This window comes from Polypterus senegalus, chromosome 11 (assembly GCF_016835505.1).
Source record: "Polypterus senegalus isolate Bchr_013 chromosome 11, ASM1683550v1, whole genome shotgun sequence".
Classification (NCBI taxonomy): Eukaryota; Metazoa; Chordata; class Cladistia; order Polypteriformes; family Polypteridae; genus Polypterus; species Polypterus senegalus.
Window position 1 is genome coordinate 96,674,945 of NC_053164.1, and position 9,905 is coordinate 96,684,849.

At 38.0% G+C, this 9,905-nt stretch overlaps 1 protein-coding gene across 1 annotated transcript in view; it reads left to right on the plus strand.

Moving 5' to 3' along the window:
- map4k2 (mitogen-activated protein kinase kinase kinase kinase 2) overlaps positions 1-9,678 on the plus strand; it is a 207,397-nt gene extending 197,719 nt beyond the window's left edge. Inside the window, exons 30-32 of the mRNA XM_039769324.1 lie at positions 560-630; positions 6,110-6,165; positions 9,147-9,678. Coding sequence (XP_039625258.1) covers positions 560-630; positions 6,110-6,165; positions 9,147-9,234 — 215 coding nt within the window. The 3' untranslated portion in view covers positions 9,235-9,678. The remainder of the gene's footprint in view (positions 1-559; positions 631-6,109; positions 6,166-9,146) is intronic.
- The last annotated feature ends 227 nt before the right edge of the window (positions 9,679-9,905 follow it).

The window sequence follows — 9,905 nt, forward strand, 5'->3', positions numbered from 1 at the left end:
CTGGATTCGGCCGTGCAAGCAGTCCTCTAAATTGCAGGGAAATCGTGGAGGTTGGTGCAGGATTGGCACTCTAGCCACCATAAATTAAACTTCACGTAGCTCTGAGATGACAGACAGTACTCCTTTCTGTTCTCCGCAGGAGTAGCTTTGCTGCAGCTGCCCACTGCAAGATTGCTCGCATTATGAAGGGGATGGAGGAAAGCCCTAGGGAGCCTCATCCCTGGAAGATTCAAAACCGTCAGGCCTGTTAAGGATCGAAACACGGCAGCACTTGGGTCGCAATTTCAGGCAGCCCATTCTTAACCCCCAACAGGATATGTACTTGATGTAATCTAAGCTAGCGTGCATCTCGGCCATCTTTTCAGCCCACATATCTTTGTTTTCTGCATACATTCAATGTTGGTAAAGAGGGTCAAAGTTATGAATGATCAGTGACAGAGTTATCGTTTATTTTTAATTAACTTTCTTTTGTGTAATATGTGTAGAGTCTTATGATATTATTTTAAATCTTGGTGAGATTTCTGTGCTTAAATCTGAGCAAGTACTCCTTTGTCTTCAGTTTGTCTGCAGGATAGTGTTCTTGCATTTTGGAGACATGGTCTTGCTGGGAGGAGCCTTGAGGGCAATGAGGTAAGCATCACCTTCCTTATATTGTCAGTTTATAGTTTTAAGTTTAAGGTTTTAAACTTGACTGTCAGTTATTATTCTTTTTACTTGCTGGCTAAGGATGATGTGTTTCTCCCTATAAGACTCTTTAATTTTTTAATTCTCATTAAGAGTTATCGAATTATACTAAAATTTAAAACTGGTGTAAGTAAAATCAGAGAATTCCACAGTATTGCAGCTACAAATTAATTTTTTTGTCAAGTGTCCTGGAGAAATTACATTGACTAGTGTAATGTACATTATTCTCTAAAAGCTACTCAGTAGTGTCCTGATAACCCCTTCCACGAATTGATTCCCACCTTGCGCCTATTATTTCTGGGACAGAAATAAGAATAAGGTTAGAAATGGATTGAATAAAATCTAAACAGTAGAGATCCTACTCCATTGAGCCCTTGAGCAAGGGTCTTAGCCTGAAAATTGCTCTAGGGCAGTGTACCATGGCTGACCCTGTGCTTTGTCATGTGAAAAGATAATTTCCTCTCAGACTATTGTTTATACAAATGTTTACAGGTAGAAACTACTTTTACTAAAATACAGTAATCCCTCCTCAATTGCGGGGGTTGTGTTCCAGAACCCCCTGCGATAGGTGAAAATCCGCGAAGTAGAAACCATGTGTTTGTATGGTTATTTTTATATATTTTAAGCCCTTATAAACTCTTCCACACTGTTAACATTATTAGAGCCCTCTAGACATGAAATAACACCCTTTAGTCAAAAGTTTAAACTGTGCTCCATGACAAGACAGAGATGACAGTTCTTTCTCACAATTAAAAGAATGCAAACATATCTTCCTCTTCAAAGAATGCATGTCAGGAGCAGAGAATGTCAGAGAGAGAGAGTGCGCGACAGAAAAGCAAACAATCAAAAAATCAATACGTGCTTTTGGGCTTTTAAGTATGCCGAAGCACCATGACAAAGCAACATTTTTTAGAGGAGCGGAAGCAAGCAGCCTCTGTGCAAACAGCCCTTCTGCTCACACCCCCTCCGTCAGGCACAGAGAATGTCTGAGAGGGTGAGAGAGAGAGAAAAGCAAACAATCAAGCACCGCACGGGAAGCATATCTTATATCATTGAGGAGTTTTAGTTAATATGAAATACATGCTCTGATTGGGTAGCTTCTAAGCCATCCGCCAGTAGCGTCCCTTGTATGAAATCAACTGGTCAAACAAACTGAGAAAGCATGTACCATAAATTAAAAGACCCATTGTCCGCAGAAATCCGCGAACCAGCGAAAAATCCGTGATATATATTTAGATATGCTTACATTTAAAATTCGCGATAGAGTGAAGCCGCGAAAGTCGAAGCGCGATATAGCGAGGGATTACTGTATGTTCTTATTTCAGAAAAGTAAATATTTTACTAAACTTAAAACACCATGCAGTAGTGTCTAGGAAACATCTGCATTTAGTTTATTACATGTTTTGTAAAGGTTACAAACACATACACAAACTCAGGCGGATGTTGTTGTTTTTAACAACAAAACAATGTGATCTTACACATAGGGATTTAAACACTGACTTAGTTTCCTTTATTATTAGAAACCTGGTATTTACAGGTTCATAAACAAAACAAAGCAAAGTGGATAGTTAAATTCCTTCTTGTGATGGTTCTCCTCAAAATTTAATGCTCACTATCACTATATGGTCCTTCGCAGAACATACAGAGGATCGTTGATTGTGAGGAAAAAAGAGCTTGAAGCAAACATTTTCCTTGAATGCACATATTACATGATTCTTTGTCACAAGTCCCTCATTCTATTTTTAAAATAGTAAATTGGTTGAAGGCTACATCTTAGCAGGTGACACTACTGCTTCCTATATAAAATGTTATGCCTTTGTCATTGTCTGTGCAGTTTACCCTTTCTCCTAATTTCTGATTTGGTTTTCCTGTAGATATTGTGGTTTTCTTGACACATCTCAAATGGCTTACATGTTAGATTAAATATCCAATTTAAATGTTCTTTATATGAGTGATTGATGGTATTTGAGGAAGTGTTCCTTGTGATGGACTTTTTAAGCAAAGGGAAACTGAAGTGTTACAGCAGCCTACATATTAGATAGATACTTTATTAATCCCTAGGGAAAATTCACATAATCCAGCAGCAGTATATTGATACAAAAAACAATATTAAATTAAAGAGTAATAAAAATGCATGTAAAAACAGACAATAACGCTGAATAATGTTAGCGCTAACCCCCCCGGGTGGAATTGAAGAGTCGCATAGTGTGGGGGAGGAACAATCTCCTCAGTCTGTCAGTGGAGCAGGACAGTGACAGCACTCTGTCACTGAAGCTACTCCTCTGCCTGGAGATGACACTGTTCAGTGGATGCAGTGAATTCTCCATGATTGACAGGAGCTTGCTTAGCGCCTGTCGCTCTGCAACAGATGTTAAACTGTCCAGCTTCATTCCTACAATAGAGCCTGCCTTCCTAACAAGTTTGTCCAGGTGTGAGGCGTCCTTCATCATTATGCTGCTTCCCCAGCACACCACCGCATAGAAGAGGGCACTCGCCACAACCGTCTGGTAGAACATTTGCAGTATCTTGTTGCAGATGTTGAAGGACACCAACCTTCCAAGGAAGTATAGTCGGCTCTGACCTTTCTTACACAGAGCATCAGTATTGGCAGTCCAGTCCAATTTATCATCCAGCTGCACTCCCAAGTATTTATAGGTCTGCACCCTCTGCACATAGTCACCTCTGATGATCACGGGGTCAATGAGGGGCCTGGGCCTCCTAAAATCCACTACCAGTTCCTTGGTCTTGCTGGTGTTCAGGTGTAAGTGGTTTGAGTCACACCATTTAACAAAGTCTTTGATTAGCTTCCTATACTCCTCCTGCCCACTCCTGATGCAGCCCACAATAGCAGTGTCATCAGCGAACTTTTGCACATGGCAGGACTCCGAATCGTATTGGAAGTCTGATGTATATAGGCTGAACAGGATCGGAGAAAATACAGTCCTTTGCGGCGCTCCTGTGTTGCTGACCACAAAGTCAGACCTGCAGTTCCCAAGACGCACATACTGAGGTCTGTCTGTAAGATAGTCAGCTTGTCCCTAAGGAGCAGAGGTTGGATCGTGTTGAAAGCGCTAGAGAAGTCCAAAAACATAATTCTAACAGCACCACTGCCAAGTGGGAGAGGGATCGGTGTAGCATATAGATGATGGCATCCTCCGCTCCCACCTTCTCCTGGTATGCGAACTGAAGAGGATCGAGGGCGTGGCGGACCTGTGGCCTCAGGTGGTGAAGCAGCAACCGCTCCATGATATTCATCACATGTGACGTCAGAGCAACAGGCCGGAAGTCATTCAGCTCACTAGGAAGTGATACTTTTGGGACTGGGGTGATACAAGGTTTTTTCCAAAGCCTCGGGACTCTCCCCTGTTCCAGGCTCAGGTTGAAGATGCGCTGTAGAGGACTCCCCAGTTCCAGCACACAGGCCTTCAGCAGTCGTGGCGATACTCCATCTGGACCCGCTGCTTTGCTGGCACGAAGTCTCCTCAGCTCTCTGCTCACCTGCGCTGCTGTAATTGTGGGTGGGGATATCTCTCCTATGCTGGTATCAGCAGAAGGATGGTTGGAGGATGCAGTACTCCGAGGTGAGAGTGGGTTAGGGTTGTCAAACCTGTTAAAGAAGTTATTCATTTGGTTTGCTCTCTCCACATCTCTCTCGATGGTGGCACCCGTTTCAGGCTGCAGCCAGTGATGATCTTCATCCCATCCCACACTTCCTTCTTGCTGTTATTCTACAACATCTGCTTCAGCTTTTTCTTGTACTGCTCCTTCGCCGCCCTGAGCTGGACTCGGAGTTCCTTCTGCACGCACTTGAGCTCATGCTGATCACTGCCTTTAAAAGCATGTTTCTTCTGGTTTAAAAGGCCCTTGATGTCACTTGTAATTCATGGCTTATTGTTAGCATAGCAGCGTACTGTTCTTACTGGAACTACAATGTCCATACAGAAGTTGATGTGTTGTGCAGTCAACAGCCTCTTCAGTATTCTCACTATGTGACCCCTGCAGGATATCCTAGTCAGTAGTTCCAAAGCAGTCTCTCAGAGCCTGCTCTGCCTCAGGGGACCACTTCCTGAATGATTGTGTGGTTGTAGGTAGCGCCTTCACTCTTGGTTTGTAGTGAGGCTGAAGCAGAACCAGGTTATGATCTGCTTTCCCAAGCGCAGGCAGTGGGGTGGCGCTATATGCGTCTTTAACATTTGCATACAGTAGGTCAATAGTCCTATTTACCCGGGTGTTACAGTCCACATACTGGGAGAAGGCAGGTAATGTTTTGTCCAGCGTCACTTTGTTAAAGTCTCCAGTGATTTGCACAAGCGCCTCGGGGTGCTGCGTTTGTAACTTAGCAACTGCGGAATGGATGACGTCACTTGCTATTTCCACGTTCGCCCGAGGAGGGATGTAAACAATAGCAACAATGACGTGTCCAAACTCTCTGAGCAAGTAATAGGGATGCAAACTTATGGCCAACAGTTCAATGTCCCTGCAGCAAGTGGAGATTTTAACGTTTACATGTCCTGAGTTGCACTACAGTATATACAGAAAATAGGCATTGTAGATTAGACAAGAGCTCATCAGTATTGGAACTTCGGCTGTTCTTGTGACCCTAAAATTTGATTAGCTTGATTCAGCAAAAGAAAGTGTGCTTATATCCCATACCAGCTGCTTATTGTTCCCAATGTGTATTTTACCCTAAGTTTGCATTCTTTACCCACTTCAAAAAAGTAAAAATATTTTTTCTTTTGAACAAAAGCTACTTTTTAGTCATCCTGATAGGCTTTCTCTCCTCTTAAATAGTATTCCTAACACGGAACTAGCCTATGGTTTAACTGAATGCCTAACTCATGCAGGTTTGCCTGGGGCAAACTCATAATACAAACAAGTGAAATAGGTGTTCTAAATAACATTAAATATTTTACAGTTGAAATATTTAGTAAAGAACACATCAGAAATGCTTTTTGAAATTGTTGTAACTCATACACTGTTTGTCACAAGGTGATACTCTGTATTTGGAGAATTAGCAAAGTCAATAGCTCTGCCACTTATGAAAGCAGAGCAGTAGCTAGATATAAAAATCAGTGTGAAATACACGGAGTGAATGGTTAAACTGTATTTGCATTTTAACTGTTGAATTTTGGTAAGTCCTAGTATTTTGATTTTTTTTTCATACTTTGTGAAAGTTTTGAGGCTATCGTGAAATTATTTTAATAATGTAATCAATCATATATCAGTCATTTTAACAGCAAGCAGAAAACTCATAGATGTCTTTTTCTAAAACACAAACCATGCTGAAATTATAAATTTGATATATTCCACTCATAAAGCAAAAGTAATTAAGTTAACCTTCTGTAGTTTTATATTTCTTAATTTAGTGCTTTCCACTGTGTAATATATGGAGATTTTGTTTGTTTTTCCTTCTTTCTTCAACCAGGTAACACAAGAGATCACTGATGAGAGTAGAGTTTTTAGAGTACTTGGAACAAGCAGGTAAGCTCCTATCCCAATTTTCCATTTATGACAAAAACATTGTAATTGTTTAGCTTAGATAAAAGTATTGATTTTGAAATCATATAATTTTGTTTATCAACTAAAAACCAAAAAAGGGCAAAAGACAAAAGAAACATTTTAATTGCTGGATATCTTCTCCAGGTGTCAGGCAAGATACATGCAAACTGTTGCTATCAGAGTCCTAAAGAAGAATGCAAATAAATTAGCACAAATATAAAAATAAGGGAACCTCTTAGATATTAAGTGTTTTCAGTCATTTTGTGAAATGCTGACAATGTGAAGGTAATTTGGTACTATTACATTATAATAGTGTTTTGGCATTTTCTGTTCTGTATTTTGAGTGATTATTTCTTGATGTCTTGCAATTTGTCAAAAATTAACCTGAAACTTTTGTTTTTATTAAACGTATTTTATCTGTACCGGTTAAAAATTGTAACGTAATATAATGGGTAGAGAGTTATGCCTAAAGTCAAAAGGAAGCTAAAATTCTAACAGTGTTTCCATTCAAAGTCTAAAATAAGATCCATTTACAAATTCTCCTAAATCTCAAGCTAAAGTAGGATGAACAAGTTCACATTCATGTCTGTCAAGGAAAGTTTAATGGATAATTGTGGTATTTAGGAAGTTATATTTTCACAGTTGTGGCATGCTATTGTTTGTTACAGACACTCATGTTATTAAGTTTAACTGTAATTAGAAATTTTATGCAAAAAAGCATATAGACATACAATTTTAGCTAATGATACAGAATTCTTGACATGAAACAGAAACTTTACTTTTCGAATATGTCCAAATAAAAACGGAGAGAATTCCTGAGTGTTGATTCATGTTATGAGATTGCATACATATACATATAAAGTACTTATCCAAATCTGTCTAACACTGTACTGTTATTAAAACAAGACTAGGTAATTTTATAAATGTGATTTATTTCATGCCCCGTAGGGTGATGAGTACTGCATGTTTGGGGAATGTGAAAATGTGTACCTATGCTGTAGAGCATGAAACTTGTTGCTACTTTTCATATATGTTTAGACATAAAACAATCTTCTCCAGGGGTAACACAATTAGTATTACTAACTGGCAAGTGAGACTGTATATGTAAGTGATTTATAAAAATCAAGCAATTTCTTAAAAAATAGTTAAAGACAAAGCTAATTTCTTAAAATGTATAACATACTATTATGTTGTATATACATATAAAGTTAACAAAATTGTTAAGCTTGTAGTTAAAGTTTAATGACACTTTTTAATTTGTTAGAATAGGTTTTTCTTTAGTTTTTCCAAAAGTAGAAGGAAAAAATAAAACCTTAAGCACAGATATACTGTGAAAAGCACCACCATGCTTAATTTTTTAGGTTAAATTAGAAAACAATTTTTGAGGTCCAGGATGTTGAGCATAAAGAAGTATCTTCATGTTTCATGATTGTCATGATAAACCATTGATCCATCCTTCTTCCTATCCCATTTGTTCCGGGCTGTTTTTTGGGGCAGCTTGAGGCTATCTCAGCAGTCATCAGGAACAAGGCCTGAACAACACATGGACAGGACACCAGCCCACCACACTGTGTAGATAAACTAATTGATTAAAATTTGTTGATTGAAGTAATTTTGATTTAAGCCACTTTTTAACTTATTTATACTGCTGCTAACCTTTGTTGTGGTAGGCATTTGAAGTGGATGGGGTAATTTCACAGGATGAGAGGGGTGAGCTTATATAAGTACAGATTCTCCTTTTTTCACATCATCTTGTTTAGACTGTGGCCTTCATGACTTTCCTGTGCAGAACTTCCACTACCAGTCATGTCCCATTTTATAGTTCTGGAGATCGTAAATTCAATTAAAGAATGCACAGGTAGTCCAAGAGTGATATTAAGTCAAATGCACCATAAAATAATAGATTACACTGTAATAGTGCATGATACTCATTTTACACCAAGCCATTTCTAACAATACTTGGGTGGCACTGAGATGCCTTATACCGTATGTTCTGAGCTGGTCTGTCGCTGAGTTATCCTCTGTGCAACTGTTTGGGTGTAAAGTCAGACAAAATATACAAACTGTTGAGAAAGTTTAAGAGCTAATAGTTAAGAGTTTAAGATTTTGTAACTATTTATTAAGTAGAAATCACTTACAAAGTAAGTTTCTCTCCAAGTCAAATTGAAAAACTAAACCATTCACACTTTTGCAAAAAAAAGATTTTGTGTATGTTGTAACTTATTAAAGAGTTGCCTACTTATTTTAAATTCAATTGACAGAGAAAGATACAGTGACAAATAAGTACATGGTATAGTAAAACAAGAAACACAAAATTTCTAAACAATGCAATGGCAGACTTCATTCCTGTGTAATATAGGTAATCCACAGAAAAAAGAATTTTGTATGTCACATAAAAACAAAATTGTTTGCGTGAATGTTTTTTTCCCCCACTGGAAGCTCATGGAGGATGTCTGCCACTAGTCGTTCCCTAGCAACTGCCCTTTCCTGTTTCCTGCAGTAGAGGCTGAGTACATGCAAACTCCATTTGCTGTGGAGGAACATGTGGTGCTGTCTATTGAGAGCTTTCTCCCCTTAAATCAGCACACAAGGTAGAGATTTTGTCATAAAATTAACAGTTGAAAATAAATGTATGTGACTAAGTTTCTTCTAATGTATGTCCACTTTCTCTTGTACATGACAGGACTGTGGAATAAATTGAGGATTTTTAAAACTCCTGAAGCTAGAAAGTCTAGGTAAAACGATTTAGTCAAAACCCAAAATTCTCTTTCCAAAACAGAGTATATCTAACTCAGTTAGAAGGGCTTGTTTGAATAGTTAAACAGGCTTTTAAACATTGACACATCTAAACAGTTTTCAGTTACCTGCGCAATACTATTTCTTTTTTTTTTTTAGCATATATTAAAAAGTGTTCCAGAGTTGTTTTATATTAACCATGTTTATGCTTGCTGTTCTTGTTTTAGGGATATTATTTTGGAAAGCACACCAACTGAGGATCCTTCTGCTCTGAGTAACCTCTATATTTTGACAGGTCATGAAAGTAGCCTTTGAGATGTAAAGACCAACTATACAATAAGAATAAATGGTGATGTGTGTAGAGAGCCAAAACGTCGGACTACAGAAAAGCACAAAATGTTAGAGAACTGAAATTTGCCTTTAGATTAAGGCTGGTATCAATTAATTAATGGCACTGTTGGTAAGTGCCCTGAGAAATGATGGATTTAATACTTTACCTCAGGAACAAGATGTCTTCCATAGTTCTGTGTACTGGAAAATTGAAGAGTCTTTTTCGTAATGTCCTAGGATGACGCTGTCTGACTAACATCTTTTGAAAATCAGCTAAATTAAATTGGTATTTTACATATTGTTGCTTTTAAAAACAAAACTTTTGTGGAGTTAAAAGTGTTGCACTTTTTTAAATTCACATTTATTATTCACATACTTCCAGCATTTTGACAAGATTCTTCAGTAATAAAAATAAACCTTACGAACCATTACACTTCTTTGAAATCTGCAGACAGGTAGAATATCTGCTATCTGTTTTGAATTACTTTGAATGGACAATGAAGAAAGGTGTATTAATTAAATTTATAAGCTGAGACAAAGTAATCCTTTTCAAAAATAATAAATATCTATTTGTTTGGTACAGTTTATGATATTTTTGTACTATGCTAAAAGGTTAGAAGTTAATATAAGAATATCTACTTTTACAATTCATTCAC